This window comes from Notolepis coatsorum (genome assembly GCF_963971535.1).
Source record: "Notolepis coatsorum genome assembly, chromosome: 3".
Lineage (NCBI taxonomy): Eukaryota > Metazoa > Chordata > Actinopteri > Aulopiformes > Paralepididae > Notolepis > Notolepis coatsorum.
The window spans coordinates 148451086-148472474 of record NC_140167.1 but is presented as its reverse complement, the minus strand read 5'-3'; the positions used below and the strand labels follow the sequence as shown (position 1 = coordinate 148472474).

At 41.5% G+C, this 21389-nt stretch overlaps 1 protein-coding gene across 1 annotated transcript in view; it reads left to right on the top strand.

Moving 5' to 3' along the window:
• The window catches only part of LOC311226025 (glutaminase kidney isoform, mitochondrial-like), a gene marked incomplete at both ends in the record, with an annotated part of 153827 nt that overhangs the window by 52497 nt on the left and 79941 nt on the right, over positions 1 to 21389 (top strand). Inside the window, 7 exon segments of the mRNA XM_084311406.1 lie at positions 2890 to 3019; positions 6254 to 6333; positions 7970 to 8133; positions 9720 to 9778; positions 19494 to 19526; positions 19612 to 19670; positions 19842 to 19908. Coding sequence (XP_084167532.1) covers positions 2890 to 3019; positions 6254 to 6333; positions 7970 to 8133; positions 9720 to 9778; positions 19494 to 19526; positions 19612 to 19670; positions 19842 to 19908 — 592 coding nt within the window.

Genomic DNA, 21389 nt, shown 5'->3' with positions numbered 1-21389 from the left:
CGTTCCTCTGGAAAGTTACAGTACATCCTGCTTTGGATAGTTTGTGGTTGCAGAGCCCGTGACAGCCTGCTGAGAGAGAGAGAGAGGGAAAGCTAACTGGGAACTTACAGAGGGGGCACCCTGACGAGGCACCAACAATTATGAAGGCATGAGCTTCCGGAGAAACAAAGTCAGACTCAGGATTGATAATTTTGTTCATGATAAAACCACCTCTGAGATGCAGGGGCAGCAGTTATGACCTACCATTATGAAACACTAAACAGTGTTTAGGGCACTGTATAATCTATTCCCTTCTATTATGAAGAACCCCCCCCCCCCCCCATACTCTACCACACTTTGTACCTTCCAAATCTCCCCTCCAGAAAAGGCTTTGGCCTCTGCCAGTTCTGGTTGGGCAGCTAGAGATTCTACCAGGAACCCGGCTCAAATTAGGCTCAAACAAGGGACTAAACACGTTTCGCAACTATGCCACATGTGGAACGCCCTACCCACAGCTGTAAAGGAATGTGATTCACTACCCACTTTCAAAACCACTCTCAAAGAGCACCTACGGGAGACTGCAATTCCAAACTGGCCCCTGTAAATGTCCAAACCCAACCCCCTCCAATGTACAGTTTCCCCCCACCCCACCCACCCAACCACCTCCAATGTACAGTTCCCACCCCACCTACCCAACCTCCTCCAATGTACAGTTTCTTCCCACTCAAATGTATATACTCTTTTTAGACTATTTTTGTACTCCTAAACAGTACAGTATATTTGTAGATCTGGTATGTCATAAATGTCTATGTAACAGTACTGTCTACCTGTATGTCATATGTTATGATGAATTGAAAATGGGGCACCATGATGTAAACAAGACGAAAGTCTTTCTCTGGTCTGCATCCCCTTAACAATTGTGTATTGAGCCTTACTGTATTGTACCCATTCTGCAATTTAATACAATTTTCAATCAATCAATCAAGTGTGAGCACAGACAAACAGGGTATTTGATCATTTAAATAAACATAACATGTTATCATTTAACAGAATGTTTTCATCTTCTGTGCATGGGTTTTTGCTAATATACCTACATACAATATACAAACAATGCCAAAGGCCTAAGCTAAATGTTTGGTAGTATGACCACATGTGGGGACCAGGGCTAAACCAATTAAGACTGTCAGACAACCATTATAGGCCATGGGATAGCCCCATGACAGACCCACATTCCCCTTCCTGGCATCATCTGCCATTGTAAGTCATGTGTGGGAAATGTAGTCATAGTGTTGTTGATCTTTCTAAGCTGCATGTCATGCACTATTGTGTCATAGGCAATGATTGTTAGAATTCTCTTGGTGTTGAAAGAAATGTTGCATAATATACATTCCTGCTCGTAGGAAATGACCGTCGGATCGGGTAGAACAATGACATGTTATGTGGATAAAAGGCAAGTCTGAACGGGGAAATTCCAAAAAACACGTTGTCATTCCCTAGTACACAGGTCTGATGCAGATATGCCTCTCTCTTTCTAAATTACCGTACTTTTCGCACTATAAGCCGCACCGGACTATAAGCCGCAGCAGCTAAATTGAATGATGTGTACATATATAAGCCGCACTGGACTATAAGCCGCAGGTGTTTTAATGTTTAATTACCATATGTAATTAGCATTGGGACACAATACTGTCGGACAAATAACAAGAATTAACTCATTTACAAGTTATATTAAGTTTAGCAAATAAGGGAACAGATAAATAACATTTCAATGCAGTCAAAAAAGCTATATTTTGATTTTTACATTTTCGGGTTTGGTCACGTCGAGTCACATATAAGCCGCACCGTTATATAAGCCGCAGGGTCGAAAAATGGGGGGAAAAGCCGCGGCTTATAGTCCGAAAAGTACGGTAACCTGGAATTGGCATTTGCACAGAAACCTTGTTTTGGTTGATGTGGGTTCTGACCACCTTCTAAGCATTCAATAGGAGTTTACAAGTCAGAAATCTGTGGTGTAATCCTATTTTCCCCAGTATTATATATATATTTTTTATTATCTCCGATACCCCATCTAGCTATTTGTCATGTACATGTCAAAATACTTCCCAAAGGTCAGTGAATACCACGACCACAACACCAGAGGAAGCTCAACAAATCATGTTAAACCCAGATTCGGCTCAAACAAGGGACTAAACACATTTAGCAATTATGCCACATCAATGTGGAACGCCCTACCCAAAGCTGTAAAGGAATGTGAATCCCTACCCACATTCAAAACCGCTCTTAAAGAGCACCTACGGGAGGCTGCAATTCGAAACTGGCCACCGTAAATGTCCAAACCCCCCACCCCCACCCCCTCCTAATAGACAGTCTCCTCCCCACCGCATGTATATATTCTCTCCCCGCCGTATATGTATATTTCTCTCCCACCCACCCACCCCCTCCTAATGTACAGTCCCCTCCCCATCATATGTATATACTGTCAGGATCTATGAGTAACAGTACTGTATATTTGAATACCGTATACTGGTATGTCACAAATGTATCAGTACTAAATCTATATGTCCCTATGCCATAAATGTTGAGTGTCTTAAATGTCAATATGAAATGAAAATGGGGGACCCTGATGTAAACAAGACAAACGTCTTTCTCTGGTCTGCATCCCCTTAACAATTGTGTGTATTGAGCCGTACTGTATTGTACCAATTCTGCAATCTGTTAAATAAAGTTTTCATTCATTCATTCATATCGGGACCGATATCCGATATCAATATTGTATCGGTGCATCCCTAGTGTGTGTGTGTGTGTGTGTATGTATGCACTCAAACTGTCGCACAGCAGCAGACACACTAACAACGCTTTATATTTTAAATGTTCCACAGTACACAACTTCTGCCGTGGTTTGTCCCTCAGGTGTGTCCAGAGCAACATTGTCCTGCTCACTCAGGCCTTTCGCAAGAAGTTTGTCATCCCCGACTTCCAGGCCTTCTCCTCCCATATCGATGAGCTGTACGAGGTTGCCAAAAAGATGTCTGGAGGACAGGTGTGTGTGTGAAGCATGATCCATGATCCTAGTAGAGCAGGAGCCTCTACTGGGAAACGAGTTCAACAAGTTCAGGGAATCTTTGTGGTAGCTGGCTCCACTGACCCTCATGACCACAGTTACGCATAACCAGTGTCACAATGGTGGTTAGTCAACTCTGTTGGTCAGTTCAGGATTTTCATGTTCATGTCAGATGACTACTCTCAAACATGAACCTGTCTTGCAGTAGAAATGTGCAAGATGAACACAATGTTGTAGGCTAAATAGTCATGATGAATTTAAATGGAGAATCCAAGTGTCGGTCACTAGAAAGGATATATGAATTGCTCACTGTGTGCAGATGGTAGGGCTGTCCCCGACTAAGGATTTGGATGGTCTACTAGGATTGGCCAAAATTTGCCGTTAGTCGACTATTGGTCGACCTAAAAAAAATATATATATACTATTTAAAAAAAAAAAAAAAAAATTGTATCATTCCATTTGGGCTGTGGGGGGTGCTTAATGTCTGAAGGAGTCGACTGAAGGCTTCTTGTCCTCTGCAAAAGCATGCAATTGGTCCACTGATGGATACATCTTGATATTTGTCTAGTCTAGTGTGTTCATTAGATGGGTGAAATCCTCTTTCAGTGCCTCTGTGCCTGTTTTCGTAGGCAGTTAGCCTCTTGTATGCGTGCCATTAGCGTTAGCCACGCTTCTAGGCCTCTTTTCTTTTTTAATTATATTCGACTAAGAGGTTGGCCAGTCGACTACGGCTCCTTTCGACCGATTAGTCGACTAATCGATTAATAGGGGTCAGCCCTAGCAGATGGGCATATCATCTCTGCCTAATCACTAAGGAACAAGAAGATTTGACTTTCATGTAGTAGTGGTGGGCCTGATCTCTGCCAACGACGAAAGGGCCTACCTGGAAGAGGTAGAGAACCTGTCACAGTGGTGTCAGGAGAACTGCCTCTCCCTGAACGTCAGCAAAACAAAAGAGATGATTGTGGACTTCAGGAGGTCGGGGGTCAAGGACTACAGCCCCCTCAGCATCGACGGGGCACCGGTTGAGAGAGTGAACAGTTTCAAGTACCTCGGAGCCCACATATCCGAGGACTTGACATGGACCACACACATTGACAGTGTTGTGAAGAAGGCACGACAACGCCTCTACTTCCTCAGGCGCCTAAGGAAGTTCCAAGTCAGTCAGAAGATCCTTAGGAACTTCTACTCATGTACAATAGAGAGCATCCTGACCGGCAACATCACCTCCTGGTTTGGGAATAGCACTGCACAAGACCGTAGCAGACTACAAAGAGTGACACGTTCAGCCGAACGCACAATTGGAGGGGGGCTTCCCACCCTCCAGAACATTTACAACAAGCGGTGCAAGGGGAAGGCTAAGAGAATTATTAAGGACTCAAGCCACCCGAACAACTGCCTCTTTGAACTGCTGCGGTCAGGCAAGCGATACCGGAGTCTTAAGGCGAGCACAGAAAGACTCAGAAGAAGCTTCTATCCCCAGGCCATCAGGCTGCTAAACGAACAATAATCGCTAAACGAACAATAATCACTATGCAACAACCATCAAATGCACACAGCACACACACCCACACGCACACACTCACTCAAACAAACAACACACTGCAGCACCCACTCTCCACACTTTAGATCACACAAACACACTTACACTTTATATTTATTGATAAAGGATTTGCACTACAACTCGTACACCTACTGTGAATTGTACCTAAATTGCACCTCGTCCCATTTTTCCATTTCTGCCTTGCACTATATAGTATTGTATATTAGTACACTGCACAGTATTGTATATTGTATGGTAACTACGTCTATTCTGCATCGAACATTGTACATATGTCTAAACTGAACACTGTGACCTCATTTTTTTACTTCTAATTTTTCTATGTTATTTTATTTCATACTTATCTTGTCTTGCACAGTCTCTGGAGCGCAACAGTAAGAAGCATTTTGTACAAAAGTATTCTGTACTTCTGTATGACAACTATTAAAGAAACTTGAAACTTGAACTTGTAGAATTAATATTCATAGCTAACTGTGTATTCAGTTACATTATTGATTAGATGTGACAAATGATGGCATTCTGGCAATCTTTAGCATTATTCCTTTAATATGACAAAGTGAAATTGAAAGTATACGCTTGCAAATGTCATAATATAAAAAAAACTAAAAGGCTTGCTTTCATCAGAGTCTTCAGTCAGCTGCTGATTAGAAAACCATAATCCATCTATTAAAATTATCAGGGAAAGCCAGTGGGTTTGTAGTCTCTTATAAAACAGTTTGCCCTGCAAACAGAACCTCTCTGGAATAGAACCGGCTCTGGAGCAGGTCAAGTGGGCAGCAGAAGATAAAAAGCGAACCATGGTGACACTGAATTCCCAGGGTTAAGCCTGAAGTTACCAGCCAGTCTTAACCCTTTCAGATATAAACATGTTTCTTTTTACGTTTGTCCAGAATTCCATCATTAGAATGTTCAGATCTCAAAATGTTAATCTCATGTGAGATTACAAGTGCAAAAGGATAACACCAGTATAATTTCACATCGGATTGCACTAGATTTATACGTCTCATCTGTATTGATTCCAGAAGTTTGACTCATTATTATATTATTAACTCTATTAACTCGCGTAAACATAATTTAGCAAACGTATTTAGCAAGATAAAAAGTAGTTCCCACTTTAAATATTTTATCATGTAACATTTGGTATATTTATCCTATTTATCATGTAACATTTGGTATATTCATCCTATTCATCATGTAACATTTGATATATTCATCCTATTCCTTGTGACATATTACATATTAATGATATATTACGTCCAGTAAGTATGAAGCATGCATGTAGTTGGTGCAAGTTATTTGTCAGGAATATAATGGAGATGCTGGCTCCTGGAAAGGAAACCGATATGAAATAGAGAAAGGAGCTATTGTATTTATTTATTTAAGTTCCCACAACAGTGTAGTCTTGAGGCTGGTATAGAGCCAGAGGCACAATTATACTGTTGTTCACCTGTCAACAGGATCCTGGAATTCAACATATTCAGCTCAGGTTAAGGTGTTGTGCCAGTGGTGTTACTGTGTCAGTAACATACTTTTCAATGTCCCTGGTGTCAGTGTTCCTGTTGGAAACATGAGCCTTAAACTACGTCAACAGTGTAACATTATCCTGCACTGGTTCTGCACAGATTAAACTGGCCATCTTCTTCTCTCCCCAGGTTGCTGACTATATTCCACAGCTTGCCAAATTCAGCCCGGACCTGTGGGCCGTCTCTCTGTGTACGGTGGATGGCCAGAGGTAAGACGGCAGGAGGCATTAGCAGCAGGGCCGGATGATGCCGATCACATGTTAATCCAATTGCTGTGCGTCATTTTGGATTGCATGTTGGATTATTATTAAAAAAAGATATGTATTAAGATTCGACTATATCTACTGACAGACACTGTGGAATTCCACTCTGTGGTTATATGTTGGCTGTGTTTGTTTAACTGAGGGAGCCATAAAGATAACAGTGGTGGTGAAGGAGGCCACCCTACATTGTAAAGCACTTTGAATGTCAAGAAAAGCGCTATATAAATGCAACATTCATTCATTCATTCATTCATTGGAACAGAATGGAGGGTTTTTGTTTGTTATCCTGTAGTAATGCCTTGCCACCCACCTACAATCGTCTTGTGTTTTATGATTTCCTGCAGCCTAAATCTCTGAGATAAAATGTTCCTTTATTAATCCCCCTGGGGAAATGCAGGTGTCATAGAAGCACGGGGGAGGGAGGGGGAGGTGCAGTCTTTTTGATAATTAAAAGACACCGTATGAATTTAAATAAATAAGGTGGATGTTGATAAATGAAGATGTCATATCTGAAGGCTATGTTTATCATACTCCCATAGTGTTTACATTACAAAATACAGATTAGTTCTGTTTTTTTCTGTGGTTGTGAAGTTTTGTACTTATGTTAATTATTACAGTAAGTATGTGTAGGACTCCAAATTACCTTGTTTGAGGCACTGGTATTCGATACCAAGCAAATACCAGGTTAAAGTATTCGTTTTGATTAGATTAGGGTTTTAGGAATCGGACAAGTGCAGCAGTAGTGAGTAGGTTGATTTCTTATATTGCCAAAATGGCAAGAAGCCAAAGTTGGTTCCACATGAATAAGTCCTAAGGACGAGGAACAACTAAGCCAATTTTTCTTAATACTGAAATCTGATTCCAAAAGCCAACATGTCAGAATTTAGTAGTACAGATATTCAGAATAACTAACGTTACTTGGTTTGAAAGTGTTGTCGGTCCCCTTTCCAACCTGTGTTAGGAACATATAACTGTAGTGCTCAAGATGACCCTAGGTTTAAGAGATAACGGATAACGGGCCAAATACCAGGCTTAAAGTACCATAGCAGTTCTTGCCATCACCAGAGATTGTCCAAATTGTATATATCTATATACTAGGGATGCTCGATATTGGCTTTTTTACCGATACCGATATACCGATATTGTCCAACTCTTAATTTCCGATACCGATATCAACCGATACCGATATATGCAGGGTCCCCCCCCCCCCAAAAAACTGAATAATTTCAGGTAATTAACATTACATATCTCTTGTTGTGGAATTAACGTAACATTATGCATACTTTTGACAATAAATAAAATCTGAATAAATAAAGGTTATAGAAATGTTAAAAAATTGAAAACCGATACTGATATTTTCCGATACCACATTTTAATGCCAATATCGGCCGCTAATATCGGTAGGCCGGTAATATCGGACATCCCTACTATATACGACTCCCACACTTGGAGTCCGCATGTACAGTAACATTCTAGTTTGAGAATTTTTTGTTGAGTATTTGGTAATGGTTATCTGCATTGAGAAGTAGTACCGGAGTGTCCCTCCTTGGTGTTGTAACCGTCTCTGTCCACCTTCCCTCAGACACACCGTGGGCGACACCAAAGTCCCCTTCTGTCTGCAGTCCTGTGTGAAGCCTCTGAAGTACGCCATTGCTGTGCACGACCACAACACGGAGTACGTGCACAGCTTCATAGGGAAGGAACCCAGCGGTTTGCGCTTTAACAAGCTCTTCTTGGATGAGGATGGTGAGACTTTTGTGGTATTTATTTAGCAGTACAGACCCAGATATTTTAATTAAAAAAATGTAATCTTCGTTCTGACTGGTTAGTGCTACTGTTGCGTGATACTTTGGCAACTCAATACATTTCAATAACATCTCAAGCAAATGGACTTGTGACATTAGACGAGCAGAACCGCTTGGCCAATAGAGGGCTTGCTATTGCTGGCCACATCTCGGGCTCAACAGTGCAATACCAAGCAGGGCTCTTTTGCCTAGAGGTTACTGTTTGAAGCATTACGAAACCGCATGTTGATGGAACGCATGTTTTCAAGGTCGGACTTCACCCAGCCTCTTCTGTCAACCACAGTCAAAGTGAAACTGTAAACGGAAACATCCTGGAGATACCGTATCTTATCCATCATGTGCTTATCAAAGGCCTCGTGTGAATGACTAAGATGAACCACATTTTCAAGTTCAATGGGAAGTTGTGTCCAAAGTAAACATTTGACTGGTACTGTATTTATATCTGCAAGCTTGTATAGGCCATGGCTTGACTACCAATAAACGCTCGCCTGTTTGACAACACCGTTACTCTGACCCTCTTCTGAGAATGGCCTTGTGGAGGAGCCAGGATAGCCCTTTTGGTTTTTGACCAAAGAGATTGTACGTCAGTGCGGAAGCATGGGGTCAGGTGATGTAATAGTTGTCCTTGCAGGCTATTCCCAGGCTTTTGGAGAGTCGTGGGTGATTAAGGCCCAACTATGACCATATATCACATACAGACTGAACACAGATTGAACACCGGTCTCCGTAAAAGAAAAACCATCATGGCCACTTAACCTTTGCAACTATTTGTTGTAACTACCAATGCAGTCATTATAACCCTATCTAGTTGTGTTTATGACTATCGCTGCCTAACATCAAATATCAAAGCTCTACCAAAAATAGCACTAGGCATCTCAGGCTCAATACCAAGCAGAGCTCTTTTGCCTAGAGGTCGCTGTTTGAAGCCATTACAAAGCCGTATGTTTTCAAAGTCGGACTTCACCCAGCCTCTTCTGTCCACCACGTCGACGTGAAACTGTAAACAGAAACATCCTGGAGATACCGTATCTTATCCATGTGCTCATCAAAGGCCATAACTTTCTTACTAATAGGCAATTCCTTTGGGGTCAATGGACAAAAAATGACTGAGATAAACCACATTTGTCTATTAGTGAGAGCTTAATATACAATTTGTGGAAAAGGCAGCAAATAGAGTTGTTTTATCTTAGAGTTCTGACATAGCGTTATTAAACGCAGTTCTTGTTATGTTAATATTGAGGTTCCTGTTATCATAATGTTAATATTGAGGTTCCTGTTATCATATGTTTAATAATTGAGGAAATGATCTGAAACCTGTCTCAGGAGAAGTAGGAAAGGATATCCAGTGGTCTCTCTTTCCATATGAAAATGTATTTTGACTTGACCACATCCATGTTCGCGCTCACTGTTGGATCTGTCTGTAGACAACAAACCATGCACCTCAAGGAGCACGGCTGAATGTTTACACCTGGAGTCAAGATCCCTCGCAGCGTGTTCATTTGTGTTTAATCTTTGTCCTTTCCACAGATAAACCTCACAACCCCATGGTGAACGCCGGCGCTATCGTCTGTACTTCACTGATCAAGGTAAAATCAACAACACTTTGTTTGTTTTTTCTGTGTACAACGTATTTCTTTGTTTCTGTTTTATGTGTGTCATACAAAAAACCCTAGTATGATAACCGCCCCACTTCCGTTCCCAGTGCTTTGGTCGGTATCAAGGTGCTGTTTTTATTAGGTAGATAAACGTCCAAGGTTGATAACGTGAATAAAGCGGTAGATAAGACTTTGTTTGTAATTACATATTTAACCTAGTTCTGGTTGAACACAAGTGAGTGACCCTCTCCGCCGTTTACAGTAACCGCTCACTGATTTAGTGCACCCTCTCCACACCCCAATTCTCCCCTAAATCAAATAAAATCACATTCATTTGTAAGGTCCGACAACACACGTTAATATCCCCATGGGCCGGACACATCTTATTTAAACAAGTCAAGAAGAAACATCACATCATCAGAAAAACAAAGACAAAAATACCAAAAAATCCTAAATGGAATGTAAATTAAATGAATGCAACACTCCCAGACATACCCCACGTGAAGGTAAGGAAAAACTCACTAAAAACCTAGCAATAGGAAAAAAGCACCACAGGCAATGTGGAGGGGAGAAACCTTAGAAGGGCCGTTCAAGGGGGGATCTCTCTTCTTAGATGTCGGTGATAGTAGTCTTGCTATAAAACAGGCGAAACAGTTGAAGCATGTACACATACGTGTAATGAAACACAAATAAGTACATGCAATAGCAACTGAATTTTTTTTAAGGCATTTAGCATAAACTCTTATGCGGAATGACCTTTTTAGAATATGTGCGACAGTAGACGTTCTTTTTTTAATCTCCAACATGGTAAGCAGTCAATAAAGAGTGCAAGGCCCACAATGACCGCACCAAGACGATAGTCTAAAGGATAACTCCAGTATTTTTTAAATTGTTCCAGTATTGAGCAAGCTAGCTTATTCTAATGTCGTCTTTTCTCCTGTTTCATGCAACGACTGTCCCGTCCGTTGCAGGGTTTACAGAAAGCGAGACTTCTGGTCAGGGGTTAGAAGTGGATCGATATCAATCGAGATTCTTTAGACTCGTCTCATGACAGTCCTGTCGGTGCCAAAAAACATACACAATACATTAGATTGCAGCCAAGTTCGCATCAGCTGGCTTAACCCTTTTCCCGCCAATAACGTCGTATGACGGGTTTCAAGTTCATGCGAATTCTGCCAATAACGGCGTACGACGTGATTCTGATCATAATTTCATATTTTCGCCATGGTATTCATATTCCACTCACGGAGCCTTGTCAGATGCTGATGGACTCAGCACAACTCTGCAACGCTTCAATACTGCCACCTGGTGGCTGATCGGCGAGTTGCCAAACCGGAAATGCCCGTTGCAGCTCGGTCCGTCCCCTAATTCCGTCCGGCCACTCGTTTTAGCATCCCGGGACTCAATACACACACCGTGGATATGGATCTTTGCCATAACTCAATAATCTAATAATCTGTTGGAAACCTCACATAAAACAGGTCCAATCTAAACTCTCACGAAGCATTTCAGTCATGAGTAAAGTAAAGCACATTCTGGATAGAAAATCACTCTACATTCTCTACTGTTCACTAGTTTTACCATATTTAAATTACTGTGCTGAAGTCTGGGGAAACAATTATAAGTCTACACTACAACCACTTTTTATACTCTAAAAAAGGGCCATAAGGATAGTTCACATTGCAGGTTATCGTGATCACACTAACATATTGTTTTTGGAGTCAAAGACATTGAAGTTAAATGATCTTGTGGAATTTAAAACGGCACAATTAATGTATAAAGCAAAAAGTCATGCACTTCCAAGAAACATTCAAGAATTGTTCTTTGATAGGGAGGGGGGTTATAATCTGAGGGGAGAACACAATTTAAAGGTGCTAAACGTACGCACTACCATGAGAAAACACTGCATCTCTATATGTGGAGTGAAACTGTGGAACAGTCTAAATGTGGTGCTAAAGCAATGTCCAAACATGAGACAATTCAAACTGATGTATACGGAAATTATGTTCACAAGGTACAGGGATGAGGAAGGGACTTGATATTCACGGGTGTTTACATTTTTATTTTGTTTTCTATTTTATTTTATTTTATACATAGTTTTTGTTTTGCATACCGGTATATATATTTTTTTTTTCTTTTTTATGTTTAAAATAGTACACTCATTTGAGTAGTGGAAAAGGGGTAGGATTAAATAAGTGTATACTTCTTCCTACTCCTTTTCGAACATGCAGATTGAGTTGTTTTGCTTTTTGTTATTGTTTGTTGTATTCATTGCATGTTCGAAATAAAGACTTCAAATCAAATCAAATCTACATTATGTGTATTAGTAATATACAAACCGGAAATGGATCGCCTAGATCCCCACCACATAACTGGGATCTGTTTGCTCCACTCTCATCGCCCAACGGTACGAGGAGCCTGACGTGAGTTTCAGCGTTTTTGTTTATCATTTTCGATACAAACTGCTCTGATCAATATATCACCCATACTACATGAAGCATCTAACGACTATCACGGAATTATAAACGCCCCCCCCCCCCCCTCCGTTCACCCGCGCATGATCAGTCATAACCCTTAGGACCATGTACAGTTGAAATTTTTAATATAGCGTCGATCGGTATCAAACTGCATTTGATGATCTAATTATGCATTTGTGCCTATATCTCACGTTCTGGGAAATACTGCAGAAAACGATAAAAACATATTTATACTCTAGACTGTATTTTCGTGTGAATGAAAAAGTAAAACGTTCCTACATCCTGAACGATAGGTAATCGATGTTGAATGGGCCATAGTAATGTCAATTTAGCAATACAATTTAAAAAGTTATAGCCCTGCAAAGAAGGTGAACATCTCCATAGACTTACAGTACTGGCAGAGAATGGTATAAGATGATCAAAGTGGTGGCAGGGAATGGGTTAAGATAGCTCGCTCAATACTGGGTCAAAACGTAGATTTTAATCCCCATCAGTCAGCTCAGACTCCAAATGAAAAATGAGGGTCCAGGTTAAAGAAAATACAGCATATCCTTTAAGTAAAAGATGTGTCACTGGTATCATCAATATTGCATGCAGCCAATAAAGAAAATAATGTAATACCCAGACAGAATAAGTAATACAATTAAAAAAAAAAAAATAATAATAATAAAAAAATATGTATATAATTTAAGCACAACATTTATCAACACTGGTCTGAAAGCAACTCTTGACCTGAGTGAGGGCTCCCTAGGAGGCCTGGGTCCATGCCATGCCACTGCTGTGGCGGCTAAAGACAGGTGCTAATCCTCTCTGAGAGGGACTTAACAGCCATAGCACACATAGTGACGTGGGGCCGCTCTCCCTTCCTAAAATAACCCTGGGCCAGAGGGCTGGTCAAACGCAGGTGAAGACGGGACTGAGACGCGTTACCTGCCGTAGCTCACCCGTTTTTAATCGCATTTAAATGAGAGTTTAGCATTATTGTGCTGTTCAATACAGATTAACAGCCCTTTCCATGGGTCCTTTTTATCTTTCATATTCCACTTAGTGGATGCTTTTGTCTAATGTGCCTTACAGCATATGGCTCGCTGATAACAAACTATCATTACACATGGGCAAAACAGAGTCCATTCTCTTCGGTTCAAATAACAAACTCAGCAAGACCGACGGCTTCTCAGTTACAGTGGGTGACAATATTGTCACAAGGAAAGATGAAATTACCTAGCTGGGTTCCATCCTAGAGGCTAATCTCTCCTGTGACAAAATGGCATCCAATGTAATAAAAAAAGTCAACCAACGAACTCGATTCTTGTACCGGATCTCCTCTCTGGTAAACAAGAACACCCTGAAGACTCTGGCAGGAGCACTCATTCAGGGGTACTACGACTATGCTTGCACCTCATGGTACCAAAGCACCTCAAAGGCGCTAAAAACAAAATTACAAACATCTCAAAACAAACTGGTCAGACTACTGCTTGACCTTACTCCTAGAACCCACCTCACCCCTGCCCACTTTGACAACCTAGGATGGCTTAGAGTAGACGACAGAGTACAACAACTTGCAATGGGCCTGGTCTACAAGATACACTACACGACCAAGGTACCCATGTACATGTCAACATACTTCCCAAAGGTCAGTGAATACCACGATCACAACACCAGAGGGAGCTCCACAAATCATGTTAAACCCAGATTCGGCTCAAATAAGGGACTAAACACGTTTTGCAATTATGCCACATCAATGTGGAACGCCCTACCCAAAGCTGTAAAGGAATGTGGATCACTACCCACTTTCAAAACCTCTCTCAAGGGACACCTACGGGAGACTGCAATTCAACACTGGCCCCTGTAAATATCCTAACCCAACCCCCTCCAATGTACAGTCATTTACCTAGTATGGTTTTGTCAATAGTTCAATGTACAATTGTGTTTGTTTGTACAGTGTCTCCTCCCCCCCCCCCCCTCAATGTACAGTGTTACTTGTTTATACAGTGTGCCCCCCGCCCCCCCCCCCCCCCCCCCAACCACCTCCAATGTAAATTACCCAGTATGGTTGTCAATATCCCAATGTACCCAACCCCCCCCACCCAACCTCCTCCAATGTACAGTTTCTACGTCAAATGTATATACTCCCTTTTCTTGACTCCTTCTGTATCACAAACAGTACTGTATTTGCAAATCTGGTATGTCATAAATGTATAGATGTAGCAGTACTGACTATCTGTATGTCATGTATGTCATATATGTCTATATGAATTGAAAATGGGGGACCCTGATGGAAACAAGACAAACGTCTTTCTCAGGTCTGCATCCCCTTAACAATTGTATGTATTGAGCCGTACTGTATTGTACCCATTCTGCATCTGTTAAATAAAGTTCTCATTCATTCATCTCTCTCATTCATTCACAGTAGCATGAGTGGGAACATTTCTGACATGGTTGACCAGCCCTGGTGGAAATCAACTCCTAATCTTGGTGCCGTGTTCTACCCACTGAGCTACACATTAACCACTGCAGACGATGAGGTTGCTTTTCTATGTACTTCTCCAGATCAATGACTATGTTGTAGCTCACAATATCACCTATAGCCAGATTATAATGATTAGCTTAAATTAGTCTAAGCAGAGCCAGGCTTCATGAAACCATGGATCCCATTAAATCTCTGCCGTTAGCCTTGTTGCTATTCATTTAGTCCTTTAGGGTAAGAGGGTCAAAACTATTTCCTCACACAAGAACTAAAGTAGGCAACCTCTTAAAGGTGTAACTTATACCTCACAGATCTATGTTTTGTGTGTGGGGGGGGTTGTACTTTGTTGGATTACACATATGCTGCAGCTTGCTTATATTGAGCCATCACTATTGCTGCAGCTGTATGGTATTTTGTACTTAGTCTTTTAGTCTTATGTGTTGTTGTCTGAATCAAAACAGAGTTTTTACTGTGAGTCCAGATCGTCTTCATTGTGATCTCACTTGTGTCATTGTTAGAAATGCTTGAGCAAATCAGAATTTGCATTTAAGGGAGACCTGACGGGAAGGAATGAAAGCCTATGTAAATGCTAAATGGCACAGTCGGCCATTGCATGCATGGAGAGGCACTTTGAGGTATGAGGCTATTCTTTCTGGATTTTGACTCATAGTATATTATTGTTATTGATGTGCCACCTCAAGCGGAGCACATCTACAAGTGGAAAGAGTCACTCACTGGTCAATTTAGTGTCTTGGAAGCCGAAGGAGTTTCCCAAAATGGAATATAATGATCAAACGCAGGTTGGCTACCTGCAATGAGAGAATCGGCCATTGCATGCATGGAGAGGCACTTTGAGGTATGAGGCTATTCTTTCTGGATTTTGACTCGTAGTATATTATTGTTATTGATGTGCCACCTCAAGCGGAGCACATCTACAAGTGGAAAGAGTCACTCACTGGTCAATTTAGTGTCTTGGAAGCCGAAGGAGTTTCCCAAAATGGAATATAATGATCAAAACGCAGGTTGGCTACCTGCAATGAGAGAATTGAAAGCCTTGCCGACACTTAAGCGTTGACTTGACTAGTGTACATTTCGAACCCTGTCACTGTCAGTCACAGCAATATAAAGGCATCTGGATTATGTTATCACCTTTGTTAACAATGGACCGTGTGCATAAATCACGTCTGCCGTCAAGTTTGACGTAGTAATTCAGTGTTCAGACATCAGGGAGCTATGACCTACACGCGTGAATACACACGGTACAGACAACCACACGCTTACATCATGACTGCACCGCAAATAACCGGTTAGATCCACACAGACCTGTCTTTGTTTAAAGATGGCAAGTGTTCATCATTGAAATGGTTGAACATGAAAGGACAGTACACAGATCCCCCCCCCTTCTTTCTTTCCTTACCTCTTGTTGTTCCAACCTCTCAGCTTGTACCTACTTGGACGATATGAAAAAAATATATAACATTTTAAGTAAAATACTGAGGCCATGCAAAAAAAATTTTTTAACTGTCAAGGCAGTAAGGTGTATTTGCACTCTCTTCCGGTTCCACATTTTCATCAGTGTGTCGGTACAGTATTTCTTGTTTGTTTTTAAAGTTATAATCTGTAATGCTGTCAAACGGCGATTTCTAGGCATAAGAGCCCGCTTGGTATTACGCTTTGTTTACTTTTTTTTTGGTCTGACATGTAGGTTTGAGTTCAGTAACTTATTATACTATGAATTTCTCCAGATTTCTCTTGGTAGAGCCTGAGGTGTGGCCAGCAGTAGCAACCCCTACACCCACTGAAATCCAATCCAAACATTAGGCAAACATTTTAACCAAAGTGCACTACCATGTTGTCATATTTTGCCTGGAGGTCGCTGCTTGATGACATTACAGATTCTACCTTTTAAATACAATGTCAAGCTTCTGGTCAGATTACCAAGCCAATGATAGCGGTCATAACCGTTGTTGCTGCTGTTTTTTGTACTGTATGTTGTCGCATATTTTACAGACTTAGGATCTGAGGGAAATTATGACTGCTGCTGCAGGTCAAAATGACGTTGGTAATTCTTTCTTCCTTTTCCATATCTCATACCTCAACCCCCCCCCCCCCCCCCCCCCCCCCCCCCTCCTTGAAAACCCTCTGTAGAAAAACCCATTTAGTGACTCTTAACACTTTGAGCGCCGGCCGTGTTTTCCTTTTTACCCCCTTGAATGCCACGGTCCACGGCCAATGTTAACGTTAATATCGCCTAATCTATGTTTTAAATTATGGCTATGTGTCTAATCTGCCCGTCGCTTATCAAAGACTCATTTTCCAGTCAACATTGGCAAGGCAGATTGTATTTTTATCGCTTAATTTCCGTTTGATAGCATTTTGAAAATCACCCGTTTTCCGGGGGAAAACAACCCATTCTATGATAAACGCCTTTTACTGGAATATTCCAGAACGTTGTCATTTGTCGGCCTATTTATGAATCGTTTTCAAATAAACGCTAGATGATCGATAGTATATGTGTGCGCACGCACGCTCGTGCCGTGCGCTGATAATCGCTGCTGTTATTTCCTCATGGCTTTTACAGTCAAAACAGCTATATCACATATCACATAAACGCTTATATCTCTGTGAAAACGAGTCTGATTATCCTAACACTGATAACATAGATTCCTTACCTGAGGTCAGATGGTATCCAAATGGTTTATTCCAATTTCCGATCACCATTAGAAAAAAATCGATAAATGTATTGATCCATCGTGTGTACAGTATAACCCATATTCGCCGTGGCTCAGAGGCTCCAGAATGAACTCTGGTAGACCCCGGCTGCATCAGTGAGAAGTAAAATGTGGAGTCAGAAATCCGTTCTCCCATTCACTTTCATTGAGTCCATTCCAAAAGGGTGATTTACCATCTGGGAGACGATAGGGGGCGCTTTTTTCCACATCTGATCGCCGGCGGTCCCTGGATCTCCAACGGTAGGCTCGCGTGATGCAATATGATTTCAGATCGCTAATAAAAAAAATAAAAATAAACACCCGAGAATAGCCGTGACGTGGCATTCAATGGTCGGGTCGTAAACCCGAGAAAAGCCGTGAGTGACGCTCAAAGTGTTAACATGTCCATTAGTGTCTCTTTTATTTGTTTATTTTTGTTTGTCCTGCTCAGTAAACCATAGATCTTCTAAATTTACTGCCAAATGTGCTGTCAAACACACGTGTAGTGATAGTGACTTTTTTTACAAGTGATTTCACACCATCCAAAAAACACAAGCCCTTCCGCTGTATTTTGGATGGACGGCGAAGGCCATAACATTTAATGTGCATTGTGTCTCCATAGCTGTTTTTGGGAATGGTCAACATTATGAAGCAAGTTGTATGTGTCATATGACATAAGTATGTAAGGCTACGAGGAATGCATTTCATTCTCAGTGGAAGATTACCCCCCCCCCCCCCCCCCCCCTTTCTCTTCTCTGTTCTGTTTTGGCTGCCAGGCACTCAAGCTGGCTTCAAAGTACAAATGACACGTGTTGACCTAAAATCATACATGTGTGTGTATTTGCATTCGCACACATTGAATATAAGATGACTCGCAGTACACACTTTACATGCACACACGCGTATCTGTGGACTCACTCACTCACTCACTCACTCACTCACTCACTCACTCACTCACTCACTGACTGACTGACTGACTGACTGACTGACTGACTGACTGACTGACTCACACACACTACATACCCGAGCAGTAAGGTCCATACATCTTGAATAAAATGGTGCACTTTTCTCTGATTTGAAATGCTACATGTACTACTGTACATACGTAGTAGGGGTGTAACGGTACACAAAAACCACGGTTCGGTACGTACCTCAGTTTTGAAATCACGGTTCGGTACGGGTTTTTGGTACAGTGGCGGAAAGTTTGGCTTTCCATGTTCTACTCAGGGGTGATGTAGTGTGCAGTAACTGTTGAATATTCTATATTCGAATGAATAATTGACTTGTTAATAAAAATAATTAAGTAGCCCACTTTTCTGTTTTAGAACTTTATTGTAAATCATCTCTCAGGGTAAACGTTATTGAATAGAGAAAAAAGCGTCATGCAGGTCCCGCTTCATATCATTAATTTGATCTCCGAGAGACAGCCCCTTCCACCTCACGCACTGAGAGAGAGAGGGTGTGTGTGTGTGTGTGTTCGCCACACTATGAGGCTATGCTAAATTACAGGTAAGCTCTGTGTTGTGCATGGGTTGAACGAACACCTGGCACTTTGCGCCAATTATATATTTTGGGAAGGGGTGAACTTGGGAGTTCTTAATAAAAATTCTGTACGCAAAAAAGTTCTGCACGTGCGTTCTGTTAGTGGTTAACGTACCGTTGCATTAGTTCGGTATGGATACGTATACCGTTACACCCCTAATACGTAGCCTACTGGACCTTTCTGTCATTGATTCATTTTCTGCACTAAAAACATCTTTTCTAGAAAAATGCAGTAAAGCACACATTGACTAAATGTCACTTTCTTAACTAAAATGTCTCATCTCTGTAATGGTTAGCTCCAAGCTAACCTCATTCATTTTGCAAACCTACTTCCCTAATCTCCTGAGATTGTACCCATGTTTATAAAGCTTCTCTTGCCTAATCTGCTAATTCAGTAGTTTTAACTCGTCTGCAGTAGTGTTATCATTGTAGTGATAATATCTTATTCGGGTGCTTCTCTGAACAAACTTCTCCTAAATGTTTTTTTGCCTCCTTCGATTCTCTTTCAGCAGGGAGCAAGCAATGCAGAGAAGTTTGATTATGTAAGTATTGTAGAATTGAAGAGGATAATGCGTACTACTGTTTACATCGTTGCACTCCTTCTAAAACTGCCTCTCGTTGGTCCAGGTCATGAACTTTTTCAACAAAATGGCGGGAAACGAGTATGTGGGCTTTAGTAACGCCACGTAAGTCTACCTAACCCTCACACACACGCACACACACACACACACACACACACACCACACACCAAAGGGTGAAGGGTGATGTTGACATAAGGGCAACATGTCATAAAAACACACATAATACACCATGATGTTCTTCTGTCTGATGGGGTGTGTCTCCTCTCTGTGCCATAGGTTCCAGTCGGAGCGTGAGTCAGGTGACAAGAATTTCGCCATCGGCTACTACTTGAAAGAAAAGAAGGTCTGGACACTCTCTCTTTCTCTCTCTCTTTCTCTCTCTGACTAAGTATTTTTGGACCAAACAGTTCAGGGGACTCCCCACTGGAGAGGAACTACCTACTGCGGAGCTCTCCTGAGAACTACTGTACATACCTTCAGGGCTTTTTCTTTTGTTTACATTGATATACTAATCGGAATGCTGAAGTGAAGTAAGCCGACAGTACTTGTGTCTTCCCCGGAGAAGGACGTGGCTTCCTGGCTGGGCGTGTAGCGGTTGGCCAAATAGCGAACATTGGATATAACGTTACTTCACATATAAACACAACAACACTGTTTAATTTTTACAATATTGTTGTAACTACGAGATCCACTGAAAAAAAGTAATTGTTTTCATGCATAGATCACACTAGATTGATCAACTTAAAACTAAGCATTTACTGGTTGATGGCAAGGTGAGTGCTAAAATGGCCAATAGTGATTAGTAATAGTTGTTAGTTCTGACAATATTGATGTAACTGGGGAAATGTTTAATTTGAAAATAGTATTTCAACTATAATACAAGGATGTCTCTCTAGCCCCGTGCACAGCACGCCAGAGTACATCTGAGCACACGGTTCATAGTATCCGACCATGAACTTGACATCTGAACCAATCACCATATATCAGTCATGGTTCCTCTGTGCTTGGAGAGTCCCTGCCCTGATGGGAGCTAGAAAAGTCCCTCAAAACAGGGTTCAGGAACTACGGTCGTCCTCTGTTCCTGCAGTGAGAACACGGCAAAAAGGGGGGCCTCCCGCCAACAGCTCCTGAACTATGAAACAGTCCCTCCGGTCCCAAAAGGCCTTTTCTGTCTGTAGTTCTCTCAATCTGTCTCATTCTGTATGTTTCTCTTATGAGAGAGAGAGAAACATACAGAATATATTCTTATAGATATCTGTATTCCTTTCTCTCTCTCTCCGTTCCTCTCCATTTCAAACTATCTGTCTTCATGTCTGTATCTTTCCCTCTTTCCATCTGACACAACAAGCAAAAAGAAAACTGTTGATAGACAAGCATACATATACACAGACATGTGTACAGTATAGTACGTGTGTGTGTATATATATATATATATATATCATACACTGGATACAGTGAACACTCTGTGTACACAGACAAGAATGTCTATGGAATGTGTGCTGTGACTCACCGCCCCCAGCCCTGCAAACCCCTCCCGCTATGATGTCAGTTCCGCGTGAACACTTAAGGTAACTTACTTGCGTTCAGCTTTTCTCTGATTGGCCACGACGCCCATGTGACCGCGGCAGAGCGGAAATAGGCTGCTGCTCCGGCGAAAGAAAGACAGGCATTCTATTGCCATGCTCTGCGACAAACTCTAACCTTAACCAACTCCGAAAGAATGCCTAAACTTAACCCTAACCTTAACCAACTCCGAAAGAATGCCTAAACTTAACCCTAACCTTAACCAACTCCGAAAGAATGCCTAAACTTAACCGGCGAAAG